Source organism: Pygocentrus nattereri, chromosome 20 (assembly GCF_015220715.1).
Source record: "Pygocentrus nattereri isolate fPygNat1 chromosome 20, fPygNat1.pri, whole genome shotgun sequence".
Lineage (NCBI taxonomy): Eukaryota > Metazoa > Chordata > Actinopteri > Characiformes > Serrasalmidae > Pygocentrus > Pygocentrus nattereri.
Genome location: NC_051230.1, coordinates 12,004,165 through 12,031,140, shown reverse-complemented (window position 1 = coordinate 12,031,140; position 26,976 = coordinate 12,004,165). Strand labels below are relative to the sequence as shown.

Genomic DNA, 26,976 nt, shown 5'->3' with positions numbered 1-26,976 from the left:
TTCTGTAGGGTACACTTAATGAATACTATTCGTATGAATTCGAAATTTAGTGGTTATGCTATTGATCCTCGAGGAATACAACATGTAAAATCCTTGAAAAAAGGCCATTACCTCCCAGTCTTAACTAGTGTGCTGAAAAGTTAATCATAAATGCTTTCTAAATTGTGTTTATAATAAATTCTGTGTTTCTTCTCATGCTTTGAGCAGATTTGCCAAACTGTTACTTCGACTGCCTGCTCTGCGATCCATCGGCCTGAAGTGTCTGGAGCATCTGTTTTTCTTCAAATTAATTGGAGACACACCCATCGACACTTTTCTGATGGAAATGCTAGAAGCGCCACACCAAATGACATAATGGAAGAGTGCCTCAGATCACCCTTGACAATGTTTCGCAGAATCTCTCTACAGAATGACGACGCATGTGCAGCCTTATGCACAGACCACCTCGAGAGGCCATGACAGGATGCATCTCAGTGAAGCCTGCTTTATCTAGTCTGAGGAACAGCTTACCTAACAGTCCAAGAGACATGAGAACTACAAGCAGTTCTGCTTTGGTGCTTCACCTTTGGAATTTCTAAATCAAATTAATTGCATAAAAGACCTTTACCTATGGAATAATTTATAGGGAAGACAGATTAAGAGAGTCATTGCTGGTATGCATGAGTTCATGCTTGGGAGGTTACACAAAGTTGGTTCTATGGATTTTTAGAAGATAAGAACTCCTAAGGTCTAATGATTTCTTGTTTATTCTGCCTCATGGAGGCCTACCTCTGCATTCCATTCTTTTCATGGTCAAACAGTTTCATCTTTGTACACATTCATGTCAGCGTGTGTAGGTTTGATGAAAGAATGCAAAACACTCGCATTACCTCTTATATGCCTCTCGGTACCATGTGACTCCTTTTTCCGACACCTCATCACTGCCTTTCGGTTATGGACTGTACTGTATGTGCGTAATATTCAGTGTTAATCGTATGTAATTTGCAAATTTTTAATTTGGTATCTGGAATTCTGGAGGTAGATACAAGAGAAATGAATGGTTGTATTTCCAGCACTTAACTGTTTTTTTTTTTTTTTTTTTTGTCAAACAGTGTTGACATTAGCAAGGCTGCCAGAAGTCAGTCCCCAGAAGGAGGAAACTGCAGTGTTGTTTGGCCGTAGTAGAAAGTACTTCTCTTTTTGGAAGAGGTATATAAATGACAGAATGGTCTAGCAAGAATAAGAAGCAGGTGTGCTCTTGGCCCGACTCAAGTTTTATTCTAGAAAAAAAACAATGATTCATTGTTAGAGTTGTGTAAAATATTTAGAAGACGTTCGATTTCTCAATTGTTTTGCCTCTATAATTCATCTCAATTATATATCAAGCATTTCCAAAGATTTTCAATGCGTTTATATATCATCTGATGATTCCCAGCAAGGCAGCATTTGTGCTATGAAAATATGCAATTAGTTAAGAGAATCCAGATGATGGTCTGGCCTCAGGGATATGTAAGGTTTGGGAAGAGCTTAGTATGCCCCCTAGTGTTTAAGAGGTGACGGTACAGCTTAGACAGTGAATCATTGTCTAAACTTTTAACAGTGAATCGTTTTGAATTTCAAAATAAAAAAAAAGCATTGTTTGTCAGATTTGGCCAGCATTGCAAAATGACCATTTTCAGACCTCAGGTTGATGCAATAGTATGAAACGTGCTGAAACAAATTTTGTATGTAGTAATATTAGTCCTGTTGTGCAATGACTTTTGCGTAAGATAAGGAACAAAAGAACAGTGAATTGTGATGTTTGCCGAAAGCCACTCTGCAAAGGAACCTCTAAAATTGCCGGCTGAGCCAAGCTTAACTAAAACAGTGTTCTAATGACAAAAAATGATGATATTGAAGTTGGACAGTGCAGAGTGGCTGATCAATCACCAGTATCAATAGTCACATTTTTAACTCAGTGAAAGTAGAGGCTACCACTCAGGCTCTTATACATTTTCTTCACACAAGAAAACAAAAAAAGAGTTATTAATAAAGGAATCTGCTCATATGTTGCCCAGAGTGAAATGTTTTTACCAGATTTTGTTTTAGCCCAAAATCTTTGCCTAAAGCCCCTCGGTATCAAATCATTTTAAATTCTTTGGGCTTTAAACTGCACCATACCAGCGAACAGATAAGAAGAACATAACACCTCTTCTTGTAATTCCAGCCCAATAGTCTAAAAGTCTGACTCTGGAAAAGTCCTGGGTAGTGGATGAAAACCTGGCGGGCAAGTCATACAGGGTTTACTAGACCAACTGAGACAGCTCATAGCATCCTGCTGCAGCTACTCTGTGTTTGATGGGCTTTCCCCAAGAAAATCCAGGTCATCGTGTTAGCAAATAATAAGAGATGGATTTAAAGAAAAAATCTATTTTTGTACAATTGTAATTTTAACCTTTTATTCCATTGCAGCTGTCTTTAATTCTGTTGAATGTTGCATACATTATTGGTGTAAATGTTGATTTTTAAAATGGAGGGGAGCATGCCCTAAGAACAGGACTAAGAGAGAGGCTGCCATTTAAATTTTTCCCCAGTTATTTTGCTACTTTTGTGTCATTGGGCTTCACCTGGAAATTGCGGAAAACTTTTTTATATATTAGAAAATGAGAGTGAATTGTGTGTTGCCCTATCATACAATGTTTATTGTTAAAAGGACTATTAAATTCTCAATTCTGAACAACATTGTGTTGTCTTCCTTAAAGTTCAATAGAATGAGTCATTAGATTTCTCTATATATTACATAAGTACAAACAAAATAAAAGGAAACTTCACATAAATACATTTTAAAGTCCACTACAATTGTACATCTATTCCATAGCTTCTCACACAAGCTAGATATGGTAGGCAGAATACTGAAATAAGCTTAAACTCAAAAGGACTGCAAAGGAAAACAAGTAAAAAAAACCTGACCAACTACCTTTACAGTGCAGTGAAAACTGAAAGTAATATGGTCGTATTGCAATGCTGATATCTGATATCAGCATGTGAGTGAATTAAATTAAGATACTAGTTAATTTCCACATTCTATTTGGTAAGTGCATAAGGCTTACAAGCACAAGGTCCTAAAAGCAGAGTCAGGGCACACTTCACCCTATAGGAGCCTAACAGAACAGTTCATTAACAATTCAGTTAGCTATTCAATACTAAAGAGGGAGGATAAATGAATATGCAGTCCCTCATGTTGAACCTGTTCCAACAAAATTGCAAACCATAAAAATCGAATGTTTACCTCCATCCACATTTTCTTCTTTTTACTTTTTTCCACAAATATTGTAAGCATTGTAAAGCACTAAAGCCAGTTCATATTAAGATCATCTCAGTAGCTGAATGCTCCCTGATTTGATACCTCACTCAATAGATACCAACAGTGTATCATCAACGAATCCATAAAAGTAAAGACTGTAAAGACGATTTACCATATAAAAATACCTTATAAAGAGGGAACAGTGCATTGGGGAGATTGTCAATTTTCTGAGCAGACTGGGCCAGCAGTTAACCTGCACTATTAAACTGTCCAAACCAATATAAAGAACACAGCATACATCCCACATAACTCCTCAAACGTCAGACGTCTCTAAAAAGTCCTCTACTTTAGCAATCACTCTTCCACAGTTTGATGGTCTTGTCGTTCTCCAGAGCCGCAGATGCTATGATGTTCTGTGTAGGATGACATGCTGTTGCAATCACCACATCTAGCAAAAAAGCACAAAGCAGTTCACAATGGTTCAACCACAACCTTGCATGTAATCTTATAATTAGAAAGTCCTTAAATGGTTCTAATAGCTTGGATGAAATGTTCTAGGAAAAACCTTTAACTAGTATAGACCCTTTACATTATGTGAAGGCTATATACATTTTATCAAGAGCCAGTTACCCACACTTATGACATTTATGTAGGTTTATGTAACAAAAACAGTCACAATTCAATTATACATGACCATTTATACATGATCATTCAATTTCTGTTTATCCTTTTAAATAAATCAAACTTGCTGTTTTTCTGACTGTATCTTTAAGACTCATATATGTAAATGGCTGCTGTTCTAATGAGTTGCCCCGTATTGTGCAGTTCTGGACTGAAATATTTCTTATAAATTCAGCATGAATGAACGGAGCTTAACTGCTGCAGAGTTGTTGATTTTCAAGATATCACAAAAAATCTGAATTCAAAACAGGCCGTTTTTGCAGCTCGGCTTCATTATATGAACTGGTATGTTTTGAAACTGTAACCCTATTTATATACTACATCATCTATTTTAAAAAGGGGTTTTGCATGATATGCAAAAAATCCCTTTAAAAAAGACCTTCACACTCACATTCACATGCACATCTCATTTCGAACAATGGTTTATCCACTGAAAAGTTGTTAAAGGAACTAGAAGTGTTACTTCTATGGCATCACTCCAAAGAACCCTTCTTGGCACATTTCCTTTTATGAGTAATATATGTAGGATATCCTGCCAGTAATACAAATTATATGAGCAGTGTTTGGTATCATACCTGCATGTCCCTGTAATTTCTGCACTATTTCTTTGGTCTGCAGGTTCCAGATGTACACCATGTGGTCTTCAGAGCCTGAGACAATCCACTGGATGGAAGTAAGAAGGCTCAAGTTACTTACAGTAGAACTAACTTTGACTATGTCCAAAAGCTACAATCAATGTAATAAAGGCTTTTACAACGCTACATACCTTGCCTCCAGTGACAGAGAAATTGGCAAACACGCAGTACTTCTCATTCTTATGTCCGGTGTAAGTCTTCAGACACTGCAAATACATGGGTCATCTGAGTCAGATAACTGTTTCATGACTGCACGATTTGCTGAATGGTTATAAGCCTGTAATTTCTAAACACAAGAAAATCACCCTACCTTTCCTTTACTGTAGTCCCAAAGTTTCAAAGTACTGCAAGACACAGAGAGTATATGGAAAAACAGAAAGTGAATGTTTGTGTATGTTACCTTACTGTACTCTAACCATGATGTGGTCCAGAACATAGCAGAGGCCATCAAGCACAGACACATGGTTTGAGGGAAGGCAGTCACTTACTTATCCAGTGTTGCAGCCAGTATGTATTTGCCATTGGGTGAAAACTTGACAAACGAGACAGGGGGGTTGTCATCATCTAAAGCCCAGGAAAAATCAGCATTAGTCCTATCCAAACAATTCACTCAATTAGATCAAGATCAACTGACATACAAAACTAGTCATTTTGTAATATCTGTAATATTGTAATTTGTAATAGAGATCTATAGCTAGTAAGGGTGCGGTGTTTATCATGGTACACTGATTTTCTCTCATTTTTTTAATAATGTAATGAAGTATGTAGACACTGATGGTTTTCAAACAAGTTTCAAAAGGTATCATTCACTTCTCGGCCCACACAACCCGTATATGGAAACTAGGTTGCAAAAACAGCCTGTTTAGTTTTCAATGTTTTTGTGACATCACAAAACCAATGCCTTAGCATACACTACCAATCAAAAGTTTGAACACACTCATAAAACAGCGTTCCCTATTTTTACTACTTTCCACATTTTAGAATAATAAATACATGAAAACTATGTAATGACACTCCGTAACATGCTGACAGAAAATCAGACGCTTGTGAAAGAGAGAAATTATGGTTTAATGAAAAACTAAACAACCAAAGCCAAAAGGGACAAAACACAAAGCGTTCAGGCAAAAGGTCAAAACACAGGTCAAAACACAGGTCAAAACAAAAAGCAGAAGCACCAAAAGGGGAAGGCAAAAAAGACGTAATAAAAACAAAGAAGCAAAAGGGTCATAACATGGTCAAGCAATAATAATCGTACAACGCGACCATTCAATAGTTTCAGGGAAACAATACCTCGCACTGATACTGCCTAAAGCCCGGGCTTATATACTCTAGGCTAATGATAAAACACAGGTGTAAGCAGTTAGAACTCAGGAGATTGAGAGCGCTGATAGGAGCACAATCACACATGATCTCCCAGTGCATTCTGGGGGAGTTCAAGTCCGAATGACGAGAAGAATGCGTGACACACACATGGAACTAACTTCTAATACCTATTTGAGATTATATGAACTAGTATGTATTTTAGATTCTTTTAGATTTTTTAACATCACAAAAAACAAGTTTGCTTACAAACCTTTGACTTGTAGTGTATAGCCCACCTATTCAGATTGAAATTATAAGAAATGTTTCAGCTCAGACAGCTTTTTGAACGAAGGCAACCAATAAGACTGTAAATATATATATATATATATATATATATATATAAATATAAATACGTTTATAATATTTATATATATTTATATCTTGGAAGGCAGATTAACAAAAAAAAACTTTTAGTGGAAATGGAATGAAACTAAATTATTACTTTTGGGTCAATAAACCAAAAAAAGTGTCATGAGTGGACCTCGGGGGTGCTAAAATGGACCCTTTAAAGGTATCTCACAAGCCTTTCTTGTTGGAACATTTTTTGTATTGTGAACCCAAGTTCATGGAGTGCAATCACATACCAATAAGAGTCTTCAGACACTGTCCTGAAGTAGAGTCCCACATTCGGCTGAAAACCAAATGTGAAAGTTCACATAAAGCATGAAACTATTAACAAAGAAAATTAAGATCATTGTTCCATCTAGTGAATGGGGAAAACTTACCAGAGGCCATCGTAGCTACTGGACACTATCAAAGAGCCATCTCTATTAAAGTGAACCTGGAGAACACAACACAGAAATTTTGACTGATTTTATCATAAGAGTGTGATTATTTCAGTAGGAAACTTACTTTGCCTGCTACTTACAGCAGAGACAGGGTCAGAGTGAGCTGGGAGGGTCTTTAGACACTTGCCAGTCTTGACATCCCAAATCCGCACACTCTCATCGAACTGACAGGACACATAACGTCATATTTCAATTTGCACAAATGCAAAGGAATTACCTGAAATACTCAAGGCATATCTGTCAGTACTCACCGATCCAGACACCACCAGATTTGATTGAGGGTTGAAGTTACAACAAAACACATAGTTACTGTGGCCTTTCAGTGTCTTCAGGCATTTACCCTTAAATTATACAATTAAAACATGAGTCAGATTAAACATGGTATTATGCTACAATCCATCAGTAGATACCCAGCAACGAGAGACCAAGATGAGCTGTATTTGTTGACTAATTTAAATGTGCTCCTTTAAATATTCTGAGCGTTTCTATTTATACTACCAATAAAACCGTGTGATATTAACAGTAAGAACATCAAACCAGAGATGCTGTTAACACAGCCACTTACTGAACCCATGTCCCAAATTTTCAGTGTCTTGTCATCTGATGCTGACACCAAAAGATTTGAGTCTGAGGACCATGCCACATCTGATATACCCTAATAAGAGAAAAGGGATAAGACAAACACACAAGAATAACAAGCACAAAGCAGTAATTCCTGCGTAGAAAAATAACTTTAAACGTAGTTTAATTTAACCTTGATCACTTTTTACTGACGTCACCATGGCAGCTTTTTCTTTTTGCCTAACCTGCTCCATGGCAGGTTAAGTTTAAGATTGCAGTTCATGTAACACAACACTTGGATCAAAGATTGCAAGCTTCTGACCAATCAGGGACTGTTTTCTTATTGAGATAGACAGCTCTGGTCCTGTTTTGGGTCACTGTGTCTGTCAGTATTGTGAATCGCATGAAAAATATTTTTATATTCTTGATATCTATGTATATGAATAATACTACATATATATTAAGAATAAAAAGCAGTTAATACTCCAAGAAATAATAAGTGGCAGTGTTGTTTTTATGGTTATAAATAGTTTAATTACTAGGTATTTACGCAAGATGCAATGATAAACAAAATTTAAAGTTTGATTCGATACAATGCAGTGGTGTCTCATTAATAATTTTTTTGCAAAAAGTACCTGAATTTGTAAGTTGCGTTCATATGTTAATGTTAATACAACTGATACACTTAATGTGCACCATGCAAACATTTGACATGCATGCACACTAAAGGCATAACGATGCAAATATTCCCAGGTTCAGAACAGTTTTCAATTCTAAGGTTTAAAAAAAACTATTTCTAACATTTTGTGTGTTGAAAATATTAATGAATTAATAATTACTCAAAAATTATTCCAGAGAGCTCTGAATACATACTACACAGATTGGTTTGGCTCAGACAAATAAAAGTTCTCCAACAGAACTTCCTCGCTTCCCTCTAAATAATAACAAACACAAATCACAACCCCTAAAATTCACTCCCCAAAAAAAAAACAAAAAAAAACAGGCATTTGAGTGGGCCTGCATAACATAAGCCCTTCCCCCTCTATGGGTCTTTCATATTATCTTTTGTGGAAATCACTGTCAACAAGGCATCTAGGGACCCTAACAGAGATCAACATTGCCTGCTTTACAAGATCAGCATTACACAAAATGAAACAACACTTAAGACTACAATGACAGAGAACACTTACAAGTTTATGTCCACAGAGAGACTTTTCAAATTTTCCATCATATGCTCCCCATATTTTGACTAGTTTATCAGCCGCTGAAAAACAGCATATTAATGATGATGGTCTGTAATCATATAGAGTGACTTGACAAAATCAGCCTATACATAACAAATGAAGCCACTCTTACATGAACTGGCCAACCATTCACCATTCGGGCTGAATTTGACAGACGATATTGCTTTTGTGTGTCCTGCAAGTGTGAACTTCAGGGCATAGTTTGGCTTGACTGGAGCAGACTAGAAAAAAAAGAGGTGAATTACTATTTTTAGATGAATGTGTTAAAAAAGAAAACTAGCTTGTATGTATGTTTATGAGATCTGAGGTCTCGAGTTCGTACCTTTGTGGCTGGTGCTGATGATGAATGTGTTTTATTTGCCTCAGTGTCTGCTTTCTTTTCTTCTGTTGCCATGACTGCAACTCATCAAACACGCTGTGACAAAGAAATGCAATGACAATGACAAAGAAATGCAAGTCACACAGAAGCAGCCCAGACTAGCAGTGAAGTATTGGAAAGCAATTTAACACTGCGTGATTTTGCTGTATTTAATGTTACTGGAAGGTCTTCACTGCCCTTTCAAATGCTTTGTTTTTAGATATCTAGGATGATCAATTGATTTGGGAAAAGAGGCTTGTGTTGTCCAGCCCAGTTTAAGGAGATAGATACGCAGATGGACAGGCAGGCAGATAGGCAGACAGACAGATAGGTAGATGCACTACGTATCATCTTATGTTTCTTCTGAAACCAAGGGTATTAATAACAGCTTCCCCCTTTCATTATACTCTCTTCTGGGAAGGCTTTACACCAGATGTTGAAACGTTGCTGTAAGGGTTTGACTGCATTCAACCACAGGAGCATTAGTAAGGTCCAGTACTGACGTTGGATTAGTTCTGGACCACAAATTTGACCCCACCTCAACCCAAAAGTATTGAATGGTGATCCATCACTCCATAAAACATAGTTCCACTGCTCCAGAGCTCAATGCTGAGGGGTTTTATATCACTGTAACTGACGCGTGGCACTGGGCATGGTGACTTTAGACTCCTGTTTAGCTCCAGTGTCTATGGAGATTATACACGCTGTGTACGTGCAATGTAATCTTTAGACATACGGTGTAGATGGACATTTTTGCAGACTTATCTAACTTCTTTGATATATTTGACATAATTGTGCTACTCTAAGTATGTATGTGTGCAGGGCAGTACTGGGGTGAAGGGGTAAGGCAGGTTAAGGCGGTCTAGCTATGTCCACACTCACTTGGACAGCTGGTTGTTTTGGTGCGAGCCGTGCCAACTATTCCACCTGGCCGAAGAGTGGGAGCCACCTGCGAGTCACACACAGTGGACATTCATAAGTTAAAGATAAGCAGTTACCCCATCATTCCGCCTTCGCCAGACTCGCTAATGTTCCAGCTTTCATTAGAGCTGTTATTGTAGCCTCAGCACTGTAGCCCACTTTGCTAGCGCGGCTAATAACATTAGCCGCTGACAAGCCTGCCGTACTTCCGTTTTACAGTCAAATTTCCTAAGCAGCGCATTAAAGCAGGTGACTGCGAAGGAGATACTTGTACTTACTTTAAATTCTAACTTAAATCCGCATGTTTTAGGGAAAATATTTTAAGTCAAAACTACGTAGAAAACACTCTTTAAGTTTCAAAGCATATCTAACGACTACGTTTGAAGTCTGCTCGGCGCATGCGCGGTAACCGGAGCAGTCAGCGGCGGCGTTCAGACTGTAAACAGGCCTACATGTTTCTCCTTATTTCCTCAGCTATCGGACGAAAAACAACGGACAGCACACAAATGTGATACTACAACTCTTGATAAGAGCCGATGTAGGATCGAGGAAGCACATATTCAGGGGCAAGACGGGGGGCAGAGTCAAATATAAGGGTCTAGATTTCTTCAACTTCTTATAGATGATCCTGAGATGTACACGTTCAGATGCGCATTCAAAACACAGTGAAGTAAACAAAAACCGAGGGTTTTAAAAATGACACTTAGGTGAAAATGATGGTGAAGCAATCATTTTGTCTGTTGTAAACATGCCTATTGTTCTATAGTGGTCCCACATGAGTCTCTAGAGCTAGATTTTCTGGTTGAAAGACTAATATAGGCAACCCCCGCAGTGCTTGAAGAGGGACTATTTGGATTATTTTTGTCTTGAAAGAGGAAGCCATATAGCTAATATTACTTCTAGGGAGTCTAATATCATGACCTTTATTAGCCTTTGCGTCATAGTAAAGACATCTTATTGTTTCTAAGTGTAAACTTTTCCTTTATATTAATGGTCTGGACACCAGTAGTACAAACTGCTCTAATAAACGTTTAAGGGAAGTTTTTGTTGTAACAAAGGAAAAGTATGTCTCAGCAGGCATCATTTTGGGATTCTTGTTTTATTGAGGATTGAAACAAAGCTTGGTGTCTTCATTATAGTGTTTGCATTTCTAATAAAATTTGAGAAGTACATTCAAAAACCTTGAACAGTGCAATTGTAATATTTCCATATTTACAGATGTAGAACAGAATTGCTCGTTTTGCACAAACGACCCAGAAAAAGTGGACCATGTATATTATTATTTTATTATTAAGAGTTTTGGAAAGATATGTCAGATTATTTTGAATCTAGATACAGAATAGGTATAAAAATGTAACAAATGTATTGAGTGTCTTAACTGTCTAAGAAAGAAAAAAACTATTTCCTTCGCCTTCAGGATGTATCTTAAAGATTTAAGTTTAATAGAAGACTGAAAAAAATGGGTTCTCAACGTTTGTTGTTTTTGTTTACTTTTTGTTGTCGACAATTTATGCTTTGAATTAATATTTAATATAGTTGTAATCGACTATAATATTGTATACATCATATAAAGTTATATTAAAATAAATATAATAATGAATAGGTAAATACATCTGTTCATTGGAAGAGCCTGTGTTGTTGTATCAGGGCGCCCCCTGTCGTCCTCCGCGCTCATCACAAGCAAAGCCCTACCAGTCAGGACCACAATACAGTGCGATAGTGCGCATGGGCAAAACACTAACCAACTAGTGTCGACCCCAGCCGTCTATTATGCTCCTTCGCTGCAATAAAAGCTACCCGAAAATCTGCAAGGAAAACGCTGCCGGAGCTGCTTGGAGTGAAAGTAATAAAAGTGTAACATACCTATTTACGATTAGCGGTTTTCGATCTTTTCGATTGAAGTTTATTTTCAGCGCATATTGATTCTTTTTTTCGGGAATACACAGCTGAGTGTAGCCACCAGAGCTCGCCTCCTCTCACACAGTGGAGCTGATGCACCGCGCTCTACAACAATATAACAAAGCGGGCTCTATTTTGCTCTCTCGTCGTTTTTCCGTTTCGGAAATGTAGATCGGATTAGAAGGCGTATCTAACCCCGCGGGTTTGGTCTCTGTTTGTCGAGTATGCAGTACGATCGGTAGATTTTCAAATTGGCCCGCTAACTAGCTAGCTGGTTGCACGGCATGCACACAATGGCTATCGTTGTGGAAAAACGATATGGAGGCTCCGGTTAGCCACAGCGCGCTAGCTCCGAGAGCTCTGAGGAGGGATCCACGGCGTTTCCACGCTCGATGCACATCTTTACCGTAGCCCGCCATCTTTTTTTAAAGAAGTTCACCTCGGTTGCTTCCTTCGCTTGTAGTCGAGGTCGTTTCGATGTGGTGAATTTTGATTAAAAATGCTCCCAGATGTCCGCGATCTCGGTTTATTCTCCGTAAGCCAGTCAGCTTCACGTGGCTTTACTGTTTACCGAGAGCGTTTTGTTGTTAGTTGTTTTTTTTAACTTGGGCGTTTTTCTTGTGATGAGCTGTTACTGACGAGGCTAAAGTTGGCTCTCTATCCGCCAGATTCTTGTGCGAATTTTCCCGTTCCACCTTAAATGGTGCCTCAGTTACGCTACATGTAGCTGCACCGTTTAAGGTGGAACGGGAAAAATCGATCAAGAAGCTGACTTTTTGCTTCGTCTGCTGCTGTGCAAGTACACGAATCAGTTCTGTGAAGTCTCTGATCAACCTTCTGAATGCGGTTATGACATCTGGACAACTTTATTCTCCAGATACACAGTTTTTTTAAATCAAGTTTTGCAACATAGCAGACTGATAACTGGTCACCAGTACGGTCCAGCTGCTCAATCCCACAAACAAGTGGCGTTTATCTGGGTCTCATTCTGTGTTGATGGCACACCCACCGGTCAGCAGCGGCTAGCGGAGTGTTATGTTTTATGTGCTGGTATGAAGGCTGATCCTAATTCTAGACTTCAAGGGATTTTTAAAGTAGTCCAGAGCTAAAGTTACGGTATGCCTAGAAACACCTAAACGGTAGATTTATCATTGATCAGCATCTTGGTGAAAAATTAAAGCTGTTAAGGCTTCAGGGCACTTGGGGTTTTTTATTTCCTTTACTCATGTATTTACAAAAATCAGAAGGTAGTGCTTCATGATGGCATTCATACCCGTATTACTGTTTTTTTTGAGCAGTTATATTGATGTGTAGAAGAAACTTGAACCAAAAGGTATATTATTTGCTGAGCACATCCCAAATGCATAAAACACTAAATAAATAGTGGAAAGAAAAAAAAATGGTTTCTGTCTGGTTAATACTGTGTAAGGGTCCCATTGGTACAAATTTAAGAAAGCAAGAGAAATGAAAGGTTTGTAAGTCATTCAGCGTAGAGTACCATTAACTTTATCAAACTTAAATGTTATCTGATACCTAGTATATTGAAAAAACATGATATTGAGTTTTGTCAGTACATATAACTGTATTGCTTTATCACATTGAGTACATTCAGTAACACAGAGTTCTTGGTGTTTTCTGGCAGCGTGCTGACACTCAGGTCCTGAAATGGGATGTGCGTATCAAGGAGGGAGTAAGGAGAAGAAAGAGGAACACAATCACTAAGCTCGTAGATCTCCCGACGTCAGTCAAGCGACTTCTTCCTGTCCGCTGTTCAGAATGTCGGCGGTCACGTCTCCCAGCCAGGCTCCTCCTCCTATCGTCAACCCCCCTCCGCCTGAAGTTACGAACCCCAATAAGCCTGGCCGAAAAACCAACCAGCTACAGTACATGCAAAATGTGGTGGTTAAGACTTTATGGAGGCATCAGTTCGCATGGCCCTTCTACACACCTGTGGATGCCATTAAGTTGAATCTTCCAGTAAGTTAAACCTACACCTGAATCCTGTTTGTTTACTTCAAGCCATTCAAATCACTGTTTTTCCTATTGCTTTTATCATTGTTTGTATGTGTGAGCTAAATTATGTCTTGTTATTATAAAGGACTACCATAAAGTCATCAAGAACCCAATGGATATGGGAACAATCAAGAAGAGACTTGAGAATAATTACTACTGGACAGCTGGTGAATGCATGCAGGATTTCAACACTATGTTCACAAACTGTTATATCTATAACAAGGTAAAGGGAAATAGACCATTTACTAATTTTTTGTCTCGTTTAGACTCAGTGTGTTCCATCCGCATCAGTGTATTCTCAGGAAAACATGCAATATTCCACAGTGCTCACTGCTTTGTTACTTATAAAATGTCTTCAACTTCTTGTTTCAGCCTACGGATGATATTGTCCTCATGGCTCAAGCCTTGGAAAAGATTTTCCTCCAGAAGGTAGCACAGATGCCCCAGGAGGAGGTGGAACTACTGCCACCACCTCCAAAAGGCAAAGCACGCAAGCCTGGGCCACCCCCTAGCTCAGGTAAACCTCCCAAAGATTTCTGGAGATAGAAAGAGGGGTAGATAATAGAGGATTGTTTATTCCATTCATGATACTGAGTTCTAGGGGAGGCACTGATCGTGACATTTTACAGCTGCGTCAGATTTCTGGCTGATAGACCTTTTTATTTATTTATTTATTTTTATTTAAACCTAAATCTCACACTATGTGTGTTCAATGAACGCATGAAATGCAATTGTACATTTCTATACGTGTTTATTAGTCAAAGGTAATAGTCATGTTATTTGATCTATAATAGGTCAAACTGGTATTGTAAAATCATAATTATATTATTCACTATAATAATGTTATGTACATAACGTGACTCAAATAGAACGTAGAAAATGTGAGGCTGTTTAGCACAGTGAGTCATGCATCAGTGTTACAACACTTTTGTAAAGGTGTGGCAGCATTTAAATGAACAGCGTGGGTGTACTTATATGGCTCGTCTTATTTACATCAGAAAATTGCACTAGAGATTTGCCAAAGTAAAAATATTGGCTGATTAGGCAGTTCTTGTTTGGAGGAAAAAATGCCAATTCTGATCTTGAGTGATTGTGGTCGTGCATGTGGGTTCACAATGTGATATTCTCTGAATATTCTGAATAAAATTGAAAGAAAAGTGAAGACTGTATTTGATCGTCTGATTAGGCAGATTACGGCATATGATGTTCAGGTGAAGCAGTTGCAATCTGAAGCATAATTAATAGTAGCAGTAATAATAACAATACCTTTACATATCACTTTTTTATTACACTTTGTAGTTGTTTTGAACATGGGTCGCACATTGGAAAAATAAAATACCTGGTTCTAAATGAAATCACAGCTGCCTTACAAATTACAAGAAGAAAAAAAGCACCCCCAACACGCTAGTTGTGTACTAACCTAAAAAGATTTTTGTTTTAGATTTAAAAACACATTGGGGTTGCATACATAATATTCAAATACTATAAAGTTATTTCAGAGTTTAGGAAATATTTTCCACCTGTTCAGCTTCCACTAACTAATAGTACATAACTAATATCGACCGTCTCCGCTTTGCACATTGTCACATTTTCACAACGTATTATTACAAGGGATGTGCTTGAGTGCTCAAATACTCACTTAAACATTCCAGTTGCCACTGTTCAAGTAGTGAAATCAGGTTTGAGCAGTAGTTCAGTAGCTTATTTGATGCAGTTTCTATTACTCAATCAGAAGGCAAACCTACTGATTTCCCTCAGCTGTTTTCCAATAATGAAACGTTTTTTTTTCAAAAGTTAAGCCTACAGCACTGCGTTACTTTTAGCTGAAGTCTGTTTTTTTCCATACCCACACTCAACTGAAAATAATTAGTTTTGGGGAGAGATGGTGTGATAGCTTTTTTTCTTTTCTAATACTGAGACAGATATCGCTATAGAAGCCTGCAGTATCGGCCAACTTTGACACGAGAGCAACATGTCTAGTTCTGGTGGAGCCATTACGCCTTCTCATTTTTTTTTCTCTCTGACAGAAAATCAGCAAGCTTTGGCTATGTCCTCTGCTTCCCCGTCCTCGTCATGTCCGAGCTCCCCTCCACAGCTGCCCCAGACTCCTGTAATAGCAGCCACCCCTGTGCCAACCATCACCTCCAACGTCCAAGCTGTGCCTCCTGCTGCATCCATGCTCCCGAGCGCACAGCCTGTTGTCAAAGTAAGACCTTCACCAGGGATGTGGAAGTAGAAATGTTTTGCATTGTAACGGGAAGCTCCTCTGTTGGCTGTGCTTTAAATCACTATTTGAAGTGTAATTAATTTTATCAAATGGTAAATTTATCCAATTTTTTTCCCTGTGCTGGATTTTCAGAAGCAGTTTTGACCTTTTATGAGGGCATTTTTGCAATAGATTTAGAAATGAGTTTAGGTCTTTCTTTAACTTCTAATTACAAAGTGATTCATTTTACTTACATCATTCATTTACATTGCTGAATGACGGTGTCTTCTTAAAAAATGTTGTATTCACTGTTAGCCACAGGCAGCTCTGGTGTCCACACAGTCTCTAAAACCATATTTCACATGTCGCCTCTGATAGACAGTGTAAAACAGAGCATATGAAATGTTTTTACCAGTGCAGGGGCATTTTTTGTTCACATTTTAGATTTTTATGAGTATTTCGCCCTTTTTTTGTGCGGTTTCAAATTCATAAAATTTGTGATAATGAGATGTCTTGTGTGTCGTTATGTTTGGTTCTAGAAGAAGGGGGTGAAGCGGAAAGCAGACACCACTACGCCCACCACCTGCGCCATCACTGCCAGCAGAGGTGAATCTCCTACCGGCATGCTGGAGTCCAAACACAGTAAGGTCATCTCCAGGCGTGAAAGCACTGGCCGGCCCATCAAACCCCCCAAGAAGGACCTGGAAGACAATGAGCTGCTCCAGCAGGGCAACAAGAAGGGCAAGCTCAGCGACCATCTCAAATACTGCGACACCATCCTAAAAGAGATGCTGTCTAAGAAGCATGCGGCATACGCCTGGCCATTCTACAAACCAGTGGATGCAGAGGCTCTGGAGCTGCATGACTACCATGAAATCATCAAGCAACCCATGGATCTCAGCACAGTCAAAGTACGGCTCACACGTTCATCATCAGCAAACCTGTCTATTCTGATTGAATAGCAATTTCAATTTCCTTTAAACAGGCAGACGTTTAGATGTCTAGCAGTTTTACAGTAGTAATAATTACAGGGATTTTAGAAGTTGACTGACATGCTATGTACTCTTTCAGAAAAAGATGGATGGCAGAGAGTACCCTGATGCCCAGAGCTTTGCGGCTGATGTCCGGTTAATGTTCTCAAATTGCTACAAATACAATCCGCCTGATCACGAAGTCGTTGCCATGGCGAGGAAGCTTCAGGTGAGAAGTAGCAATGGGCACTTAAATTATTTTTGCTTTTCAGATATTCGCATTTTTTAATTCAGTGTATATTTCCCAATGATGAAAAAATCTATATTGTTATGAATAAAGAAAAGAGAATCCAGAAAGTTTAACTCTTGGTTTATGGTGTGCAGCTTGCATCAGAAGTGGTCTATGCCTGATAGCTATATCTTAGGCATGTGTAGCATACTAGTAGTCGCCAGAGTCGCAACTTGTACCATGTAAATTTGAGTAGAGTCAGCACGCCTTTCTTCACGCGCACCTTTCTTCACTGACGTCTAATGAGAGCTACACCGGCAGCTGATTGTAGCCCTCTTGTTCTTATACCGCTCATGAATTCTTAATGGAGACTTTGCACTTTAACATCTTATCAATAGTTCTCTCGCATACACAGTGTAGTATACAGTATGCAACTGTTATAGTTCTCAGTTGGTAATGTTATTGAAATTACTGGCATAATTGTTTTTTCATGTAAAAGATGCTTTAGAATTGTTGTTCTTTAGTGAACAATAAATTATCAGCATGACAGTTAGGGTTGGGCAATATGGTCAAAAATATCACATCACTGTACTTAAAGATATTTTCATGGTACAAGATGTATTATGATATTTTGACACACAGACACTTTTAAAAACTGCCATCAAAAACTACAGTGATGTTCATTCAGTGTTTCAGACACTGCACTGCAGTAAAATCCAATCGAAAATGACATAGTATGCTCTGAAATAAAACATGTAGTTGGTCAGTGTTGTTTGAATACTGACTATATCCATGATATACTGAGAAGTCACGATGGCATAATGTGTCACGGTTGTTGGAAATAACTTTTATCAAGAGAGTCATTAGTGACTTGAGTAATTTGCCATTTATATAAGGCTGGTATTTCCATGAGAGTGCAACAGTCATGGAGTCAGTCATAGCAAGTTACACTGGACAGGCAGCACGGGCTTCAGCCTGAAACTGAGAATTACTGGAAGGGTAAAAATAGGAAAATATGATAATTAATTTATTGTGCTATAGCATTACAATTGACAACACTGATTTGTTGAATAAAATAGTTTCATGTGCTGCTCTGCTTAGATGCAACCACGTGTTATATGAAGATTTATTTTACAGTAACTACACACATTGACAGTAATAACTGTCTGCTGTTTCAGTTCCTCTTACTGACCCTAAAAAGTGTTCATCTAACCCCCATGTGTCAAACACAAGGCCCCCAAGCCTGATGTGACACAATCCTATCCAACCCACAAAAGCATTTTAATTGTGTATTAACATTAGTTCGTTTCACAATGCACTGCACTACAGTCCTCAGCATGCACTGCACTGCGCTCCAACTCTCCTCCTGAGATTTTTTTTTAACATGACCCTTTTAGTGGTTGAGTTTTGACACCCCTAATCTAACCACTCCATTGCTCTCTTGACAGGATGTGTTTGAGATGCGCTTTGCTAAGATGCCGGACGAGCCCGCTGAGCCGTCGTCCCCCGGAGCAGGCTCGGCCACAGCGGTTGTGAGCAAGAGCACAGGCAGCAGCGAGAGCAGCGCTGACTCATCCAGCTCCAGCTCCGACTCGGAAGAGGAGCGCGCCACCCGCCTTGCCGAACTGCAGGAACAGGTGAGTGTCCCGCAGGTGGGTGCCACCACTCACGACCAAGATCCACAGCAGGGGTGGAGGGACAGGCTGAAGTCCCACCCACCCAGTCTTACCCTCTACTTACCCACCCCCAACTCACTGTGTGCCATTGGACAGTTTGTTTCTTTTTTTCTTTTTTTTTTTTTATGTCAGAGTTTTTTAAACTGCCCATATTGACCCAGGACTGGTAGTTTAACCCTCTACCGCCTCTGCATTAATTGTTGGCATCTTGGTACATTGGGTTGCATGCATTACAATATCACACTGATTTTTTCCAAATCAGTAGCTGTTCTTAGTTGTATGCTTTTTTTCTGGTCTTGAAGTATTTTGTTGTTATAATATTCTAACATTAAAAAAAAAAAATACATGTATATTTTTGAGAATGACTATTTTTTTTGTCCCACTTTGGCTTTTTTTTTTTTTTTTTGTACCAGCAAATCACTAAGGAGCACCCGAAGGGTAACAGGGCAGGGGAAAAAAACGGGTGTGCCAAACGTTTTCAGGTGATTTATGTTTTTACTTCCCCGTCCCCACCTCCCCACTAACCCCTCCATTTTTTTGTTAGCACCTGGTTAAGTGAGCGGTAGAGGGTTAAGATCGTACCTATAATTGAGCTGGGCAGTCATCTCCCTCAGTGAGCCTGCTTTGCTACTCAGCTTGCCTTTTCGTTCTGCTTCCTGCTCTGCTCTACGATCTGCTGAATGACATTGATTGGCATGTTTTCTGGGGTGGTGTTTTTTTTTCTTTTACTTTGAAGAGTATCACGATTCACAGTTGAAAGCTATTTTTTGTGGTGTTTAGATAAGGGATGGGCAGCCAGTTAATATATGAGTGGGAGAAAGAACTGAGTGTTGCCAGTTAAAGATATAGTCCAGTGTGTTTCCTCAAAAAACTGTTTGGTCCACTACATTTTCAGTTTTTTTGTGTTCACTATTATTATAATTTTTTAAAATAATCTTGTAAAGTATGATTTGGTACAAAAGTGACCTCCCACAGGCTTCCATGGGGAGTATAACTACATCCAATGAAATGATTTTTCAGTGATACAACTGAAAGGGGCTTATTCGCATGAATAGGGTACCGACATTCTTGGACGTTCTTACATCTTTGTTGACCCAGTAGCTAAATAGATAATATTCTGTTTGTTACCTATGATCTTACACCTAAAGACGAGTGCCCATCATGGCATTTTCCCCCTCAGTTTTCCAGTTACAGGCAAATTGGTGAAGGCAACTGTGACAACTGCTTGTGTAACGTGACCAGTTCAGCAACATGATTTTTAAGCATGTTTGAAATACTTAGCAGTAAATGATGTAGTGTGAACTTCTCTATGACAAGTAATTGGAACAGTGAGGGGCAGTACCCAATGTGTACCAGTGTGTTAAAGACAAAAGCTGCAAATTTTGCCCAAGGATTCAAGTACAGATTCTTCTGAGTGCATATTCACAGCTGCTTGCTGTATGAATCCAGGGGGCTATAGGTCTGTGGAAAGAGCACTTGTTTGAAAATGATTAAAAATAGGTTTTTTGTTTGCTTCTTTTGTTTAGTATAGAAACGACTACATCAAGTTTCTGAAGCTTCAGTTTGGCACTTAATATTATTTGACAAAATTTCATTTTCAGGAGACAGTGAGATTTAAGGTCATCACGAGTCTGACCAGGTGAAGGATGATGTAGTGTGTGAGCCTTATCTGTAATCCCTTGCAGATTGCAAGCAATCAGTGTTGTGTAGTGTGGCCAGTATAGCAATTGTGAGATTTTAAAAGTAGTTTAGTATCACTTAGGCTTAACTGGGACGACTGTAAAGCATGGCATTTAAAAATGCATCACTCTCTTGTCACGCTTTACCATAAGACGGAAATCATTGGAGTTTCTAGTAGCAGTTTTGCTGCTTTGCTCTGTGCCTGGCAGAAGCCTGTGGGAAGTCATGTATTACTTCAGAAGCACGTATTTTACAAAAAGAGTGACTTAAACATGTTGTTTACAAAACTGAAACGGGAAACTGAAGTTTTTATTTGGCTGAAAAACATTGGAGCATCACTTTAACTGCTGCATAAGAATGCAGACTTCTTCATACTTCATCCTTGTTGCTTTGGGCCAGTAATACTGTAGAAAAATTAAATATATGGTAAAGTTAAATGTCATTCATTTTCTTTAAATGGCTACTTCCCTCATCACTTGGTCTTGCCATCAATCCCTGCACAGCTAAAATCCTCCTTCCAGTCTGTAGCAGCAGTGCAGTCGGCTCCTGTCCTCCCGCTAGCTAACTTGCCCCGTTCCCCTCTCTCCCCAGCTGAAGGCTGTTCACGAACAGCTGGCCGCTCTGTCACAGGGCCCCGTCAGCAAGCCAAAGAAGAAGAAAGAGAAGAAAGAAAAGGAGAAGAAGAAGAAAGACAAAGAGAAGGACAAAGATAAAAGCAAGGCCAAGGTGGAGGAGGAGAAGAAACCCAAGTTGTCACAGCAGAACAAGCCGACTCAGCAGAAAAAGAGTTCAGCCAGGAAACCCAACAGCACATCCACTACCAGGTAAGGTGGAGCACAGAGGAAGATTGCATGGACTTTGATAAGTCAGGCCCTTATTTTATACTTTTCTTATTTGGTGATTTTTGTTCAACTCTAAGAGTCTGTGTGTTCACTCATACTTCAGTTCCTTACTCTCGTAGCTACAGAGTACATGTTCATGTCATGAAAGTTTAATTTATAGTAGTTATTGTGTAATAAGCCTGTGTAATAAGAGAGAGTTTCTCTCATAAAAGTACCGAGCATGTATATTTCATAATACGTGAAACAACCATTGGGAATCTCCACCACACTGATCAAGAACTTCTGGCTACTAATAATATACACAGACTTGATATTCAGCATTCTAGCAGAACGTTTCTTCTGCTTTAGCCAGCTGGCTGAAAAAAAAGTGTAGTGTTTTTTGGAGTTCCTCCGACCTTCAAGATATTGTCATAAGAGATTTTATTAGTATTTAAACTGGAAGATTTTTCACTGCTTTCAATATTACTGTGGCTCCACTGTAGGAGGCAAATAGGCATGTTCACTACAAATACAATTAAAAGGGCTAAATTTTTTGGCTGGAGGTCCCTTTAAAGGTCAGTAACAAGGTGAATAACAACCTTAGAGTTTAAGGGTTAGTTAATTTGTTAAATTTTTATTTAGCATCTTAATTTGACTGCTGACCGCTGCATACTGCACACGTTTTCCCTTTCTCTTAAACTAAAATGATGTTTTTCGGTTGCAATACTTCAGCGACAAAGCTCAACTGAATATTTAATCCCACAGGCAGCCGAAAAAGGGTGGCAAACCGGGAGCAGCAAACTATGAGTCCGATGAAGAGGAGGCTCTTCCCATGTCGTATGACGAAAAAAGGCAGCTCAGCCTGGACATCAACCGACTGCCGGGCGAAAAACTGGGTCGGGTGGTGCACATTATCCAGTCACGCGAACCGTCACTGCGAGACTCCAACCCCGACGAGATCGAGATAGATTTCGAGACGCTCAAGCCTTCCACGCTGCGCGAGCTGGAGCGATACGTCAAGTCCTGTTTACAGAAGAAGCAACGCAAACCTTTACGTAAGTTCCACCTTGGGTCTCGCTCAGATTGTGTGTTGTCTCTCTCTCTCCCTCTTCCTCTCTCTCTCTCTCTCTGACCTGAGCTCAGTTTTCTGCTGCAGACAAAACTCTCCTGTCTGGCTGCTGACAGTGCTCTGAAAGCTAATTTGGCCCGCAGTATTCCCACTCCTGTGCTGGGAGCACTCCCCTTTCCGCTGTGTTGCATGGGTCTTTGGTGGATTACCTCTCCACTTTTTATTTAGATTAACACCCTTTCCCCCTCGTACGAACCACCACTGGTTTAATTAAAGCATCAGTGTTTAGTAAATGTTTTCTTACATTTATTTGAACTAACCTCAAAGAAAAGATTTATTGGCCTTTTATTAGGCTGCCAATTATTAGCCTGTTGTGTAGAATGAGTTACGTCATAGTTAAAATACTAGTATGCATTAGTTCATTGATTGATAACCTAGAGATTAGATGCAATTCAGTAGATGAATAACACAGTTACAGAGTAGCAGAGTGCTTTTTGCTGCTTGTTGCCACGGCGGCGGAGTGCGAGGCTGACCTGGGACTCACTGGTCGCCGCTGTGTGTCTCCTGCAGCGGGCACTGGGAAAAAGAGTGCCAAGACTAAAGAGGAACTGGTTCAGGAAAAGAAGAAAGAGTTAGAAAAGAGGCTGCAGGACGTGAGCGGACAACTGAACAACAACAAGAAACCGCCCAAAAAAGGTACCTGTGTGGCAGTGTGCGGATAGAAGTGGGCAAGTGCTCGGAAACGGGCAGGTCAGGCAGGAGGATAGACGGCAGGATTTTTTTCTGCGTTCCTTTAATTCTTTATGTATAACTGGGTTTATGTTATAACTTGAGGGCTATAGTCGACCCCTTGCTTACTGATTCCAAATATTACTGATTTGCCAATTCCTAAAGGGACAGTAAGATTAGACAGGACAAGAGATAGAAGAGAAGTTTAGAGCAGCCAACAGCCTGGATGAGTGTGGCCTGTATGTGTCTTGATGCAACTCGTACTGACTCAGTGTCTCTGGCTGCTTGAAGGGCGCGCCATACTGTTTGTTCTGTTCTGTCATGATTAATGCTTTGCTCTGTGTGCATGTCTATTCTGTCTTAACATACAATCACGTGGGTGGGCAAGGGAACAGGGCTTAATGGTGCTTCTTGAGGGACCTAAAATCACTAATTTTAAGTACTTTTTATTTTCAGTGAACATGAATATAAAACTGGGATACGAGTTTTCCATGCTGTCTCTGTTGTGCTAATCTCTGCCTCTTGTGTCCAGCAGAGAAGGCGGGGTCAGCGCCAGGGGGTGGGCCATCTCGGCTGAGTGGCAGCAGCAGTTCTTCCGACTCGGGCAGCAGCAGCTCCAGCGGTTCCAGCTCCGAGAGCAGCGACTCAGACTGAGCTTTCGGTCAGCCTGTCCCCTCTTACTTCAGCCTCCTGCATTTTTTTAATGAGTAGTGTGTGCTGTCATGATAGTGTCTTACTCGAAGACCTGTTACATAAAAGAGTTAGAAGCATCGCTAAAGACAAGAGGATATTTTAAAAGAATCTGTTGTAGAACGCCCTTGGCTCGGACAAAGAAAAGAGTGGAAAAAGTTAGCTGATGGTGGAACAGTGTCGAGGTTTATTTTGCTGGCCCTCAAAGGGAAACACCTGGTATCACCAGTTAAAAACAAAAAAAAAAGTTAAAAAAAAAAAAAGATATATATATATTTTTTGTTTTCAAACATGTCAGTTGTGGAGATCAAAACAGTTGTGTATAGGAGTTCCGTTTGTTTTTCCAGGTGGTTGCTCTTTAGAGCCAAATGAAAAATATTAATGGACAAACTGGTAAAATGCTTGGCTCTGTATCAGTGAGTAGCTTCATCAAGTCTCAAAGTCTGAAGGAACAAGCAACTAACTTTTTCTGGTGTGGTGGTGGTCATGTTAGCATGACATTTCAGCTCATTCCAGATTTATTTTACAGGTAATGATACCTATTGTTACCATTTTAAAAGAAGACTTATTTATTTTTCATCTAGTGAGGCACAGCTCTTGGTTTTTTCCCACTGTTTTTGACTTACAGCTGTATCAAGACGTCAGTTGAATTCTCTATCGAAATTTGCTACATCAAGACTAAGCGGACTGAGCGGAAGATGCCGAACCGCGGGCTGCGTCTGTCTCCCTAAGTGTCAGTGTAGTGTTGGAACCCGTACTTTGAGAGGCCCATGTGTAATCCACAGTAGTTTCGGTTACTTCAGCGCTGTAATTTTTTTTCTTCCGTGCTTGTCTCTCATTGTTAGTATTTGATGTATAATTTTGTCACATATTGTTTTTAAACTATATTATGCGTTCAAATGAGTTTGTTTTTATATTTGATTTGTCTTTGAGTACTCAACCTTTTTTATGTCACTAATGATATAGTTCATTATGGTATATGCCCATGTTATAAGCCTTGTTCTAGAACATGTCATCTTTCTCAAGTCCAATCAATGAACAATCAAAGACAGTGGTGACTAAAATGTATTATTTATAATAGCGTAATTGGCTCTCGTCTGGCTCTGACGAACCTCAGACTACAACTCTCTGGCCTTCTGCAGTCTGCTAGTCGAAGAAAGATGATGTTCTCCTATTAATGCTTCAATCAGCAGTACTAGGCATTAATTAAAAAAAAACAGAAGCTTATGTTTAGCGATTTCCAAAGTATTACAGCTAATGTATTTTCTCTATTTTATTAATATCTTTTTAATGACTTCATCTCTTTTGGAATACTGTATTAAATGCTTTGAGTGGTACTTAAATGCTTCACAGAACGTGCTGGAGTATTTTCTCACCATGTCCCTGAATTGGTCAACTGACTGGTAAACTCTATAACATAATGAATGTAGTAGAGGTCATTTCCTTCTTTTTGCAGTAGGGATGCCACCCTGGTGTTGGCATTGGCATTGGCATGGGTTACATACATACATTTTCGATGCTTTGAACCCCACCTTGTGTCCCAAATACAGTGGATGTGTACTTGTTGCCTTAAGTTTAGTTGGCACACTAAAATAACTGGGTCTGCTCTAAACAATTGTAGATTTGAGTTGGAACCTGTATGTCAGGCTTGTTTACCTTTTTTGTTGTTCCTTTCGTAGCTCAGATAACATTGAAACAGATGTCAAGACTTGTAAAGTGAATTTTTCGTAGGTTTTCCTCTCAGTAGTAGAATGTGTGTTGCTTCTCTTCCATTATTTCCATCGGATTGTTAAATGTTAAGTCGTTATCTCTTTGTGTGAGACTGAAATCCAATTTGGCCGATCAGTTCATCAGACAGATAATGTCTTTCAGAAAGTTTTTTTTTTTCCTTTTCCGTATTTTTTTTAAACAACTCCTCCAGTCTGCTAAAAGAAAAAAAGGGTTTTCTTGTGTGATGTCAGCAAAGTTAAAAAGACTGAAATATAAATATATAGGCTATATAATTACAGATATAAATGTATATTCATTACTTATTCGTTAACACGTCTTGAGTCTAAATATTTTAGTTCTTTTTTATGAGAGCGAAAACCTTTGTGTATTGCATGCTGATTTACAGTATCTTTCTTAAACCTTTTTGAGCTGTTTATAACATGTAAATGTCATTCTTTGAAGTAAAACGTCAATCTTAGTAGAGCTCCATATAAGTGCAGCGAGTTAATGGACTTTGTAGCTTGGTTTTCAGACAGACTTAGGCGTACAGATAAACTGATGTATAAGCTAATTCGGAATTTGGACTCTGAGCCCCCTTGTTTTTTCGTAAATAAATCACAAAAATCCACCATGGTGTCTGTTCACTCACTAGATACTTTTATTTCATATATTGAGGGTGTCCAATACTTAAGAGTTATGAATATTGTGTGAAATACTGCAGTAAAGTAATGAAGCACAGCTGCCAAAAAGTACCGCTGATGTCTCTAAATTTCTCTTTCATTTCAAGCTAAAGTTCATTATTTGGACTATGAAGCCAGCTCTTAAACCAGGATCTTACAGCACTACAATAAGTGCAAACAACCTGTCAAAATGTCATACCTGAAGGAACTTCAAACGGAAAATCCACTGATTTTGGAAAATGTGTGCGTAATTAAATGGTTAAGAAGTAAATAAAGTCATTCAGAAATGTCTGATGTGAAACTGGTACAAACAAAAATACACAGTAAGATTTGTGCACAGTGGTGGTGATAGGAACCAGATGTCTGAAACGTTCAAAGTATTGGTTTGGCAGTTTTCTTCTTGCCCCAGAATGTAGTTGTTCAGCCAAGATATGTTTGGTGTCCAAATTTAGCTTTAGTTTAGGAGCTGCGAGGCTAACTTCTTCTTTCGGCTGCTCCCTTTAGGGGTCGCCACAGCAGATCATCTGCCTCCATCTTGCCCTATCTACTGCCTCCTCTACTTTTACACCAACCATCTCCATGTCCACCTTCACTACATCCATAAACCTTCTCTGAGGTCTACCTCTTCTCCTTCTACCCAGCAGCTCCATCTCCAACATTCTTTGATCAATATATCCACTATTCCTCCTCAACACCTGTCCAAACCATCTCAACCTGGCCTCTCTGGCTTTATCTCTAAACTGCTCCACCTCCATTGTCCCTCTGATCTGTCCATCCATCCATCCATCCAT

The 26,976-nt window shown here is 39.2% G+C and overlaps 3 protein-coding genes across 18 annotated transcripts in view; 2 read left to right on the top strand and 1 right to left on the bottom strand.

Moving 5' to 3' along the window:
- Positions 1–2,909, top strand: part of rxrab (retinoid x receptor, alpha b) — a 72,258-nt gene extending 69,349 nt beyond the window's left edge. For all 3 annotated transcript variants that reach the window (XM_037531747.1, XM_017691160.2, XM_037531748.1), the window contains one exon: positions 208–2,909. In XM_037531747.1, coding sequence (XP_037387644.1) covers positions 208–355 — 148 coding nt within the window. In that variant the 3' untranslated portion in view covers positions 356–2,909. The remainder of the gene's footprint in view (positions 1–207) is intronic.
- LOC108423687 (WD repeat-containing protein 5-like) lies at positions 2,636–12,338 on the bottom strand. 6 transcript variants are annotated; one of them, XM_017691164.2, is made up of 15 exons: positions 12,151–12,337; positions 9,774–9,840; positions 8,856–8,948; positions 8,646–8,754; positions 8,480–8,553; positions 7,294–7,383; positions 6,980–7,069; positions 6,809–6,892; positions 6,666–6,721; positions 6,525–6,571; positions 5,067–5,142; positions 4,889–4,922; positions 4,710–4,784; positions 4,519–4,606; positions 2,636–3,710 (listed from the first exon to the last, which is right to left on the bottom strand). In XM_017691164.2, exons 3-15 carry the CDS (start codon positions 8,925–8,927, stop codon positions 3,610–3,612), a joined length of 996 nt encoding a protein of 331 aa, XP_017546653.1. In that variant the 5' UTR covers positions 8,928–8,948; positions 9,774–9,840; positions 12,151–12,337; the 3' UTR covers positions 2,636–3,609. The 6 variants fall into 6 exon arrangements, with proteins under 6 accessions (XP_017546653.1, XP_017546654.1, XP_017546652.1 ...); XM_017691165.2 differs by lacking the exon at positions 12,151–12,337 and adding an exon at positions 11,676–11,694; XM_017691163.2 differs by lacking the exon at positions 12,151–12,337 and adding an exon at positions 10,091–10,228.
- brd3b (bromodomain containing 3b) lies at positions 11,522–26,133 on the top strand. 9 transcript variants are annotated; one of them, XM_037531743.1, is made up of 13 exons: positions 11,522–11,655; positions 13,354–13,688; positions 13,810–13,947; positions 14,097–14,241; positions 15,752–15,930; positions 16,473–16,841; positions 17,002–17,130; positions 18,579–18,767; positions 19,220–19,288; positions 21,078–21,310; positions 22,073–22,362; positions 22,947–23,071; positions 23,636–26,133. In XM_037531743.1, exons 2-13 carry the CDS (start codon positions 13,488–13,490, stop codon positions 23,807–23,809), a joined length of 2,241 nt encoding a protein of 746 aa, XP_037387640.1. In that variant the 5' UTR covers positions 11,522–11,655; positions 13,354–13,487; the 3' UTR covers positions 23,810–26,133. The 9 variants fall into 9 exon arrangements, with proteins under 9 accessions (XP_037387640.1, XP_017546643.1, XP_017546641.1 ...); XM_017691154.2 differs by having other exon boundaries at positions 16,470–16,841; positions 22,947–23,072; positions 23,641–26,133; XM_017691152.2 differs by having other exon boundaries at positions 16,470–16,841; positions 22,947–23,072; positions 23,638–26,133.
- The last annotated feature ends 843 nt before the right edge of the window (positions 26,134–26,976 follow it).

Bases quoted from the DNA above. Each gene is read 5' to 3' on its own strand.
- brd3b (XM_037531742.1), top strand. From the start codon at position 13,488: ATGTCGGCGGTCACGTCTCCCAGCCAGGCTCCTCCTCCTATCGTCAAC. The intron at 13,689-13,809 runs GTAAGTTAAACC...GTTATTATAAAG, and splicing joins CCATTAAGTTGAATCTTCCA to GACTACCATAAAGTCATCAA. The intron at 21,311-22,072 runs GTAAGGTGGAGC...TTAATCCCACAG, and splicing joins AACAGCACATCCACTACCAG to GCAGCCGAAAAAGGGTGGCA.
- LOC108423687 (XM_037531749.1), bottom strand. From the start codon at position 8,927: ATGGCAACAGAAGAAAAGAAAGCAGACACTGAGGCAAATAAAACACAT. The intron at 6,893-6,979 runs GTGAGTACTGAC...GTGTCCTGTCAG, and splicing joins ATCTGGTGGTGTCTGGATCG to TTCGATGAGAGTGTGCGGAT. The intron at 4,785-4,888 runs GTAGGGTGATTT...ATGTATTTGCAG, and splicing joins GGGACTACAGTAAAGGAAAG to TGTCTGAAGACTTACACCGG.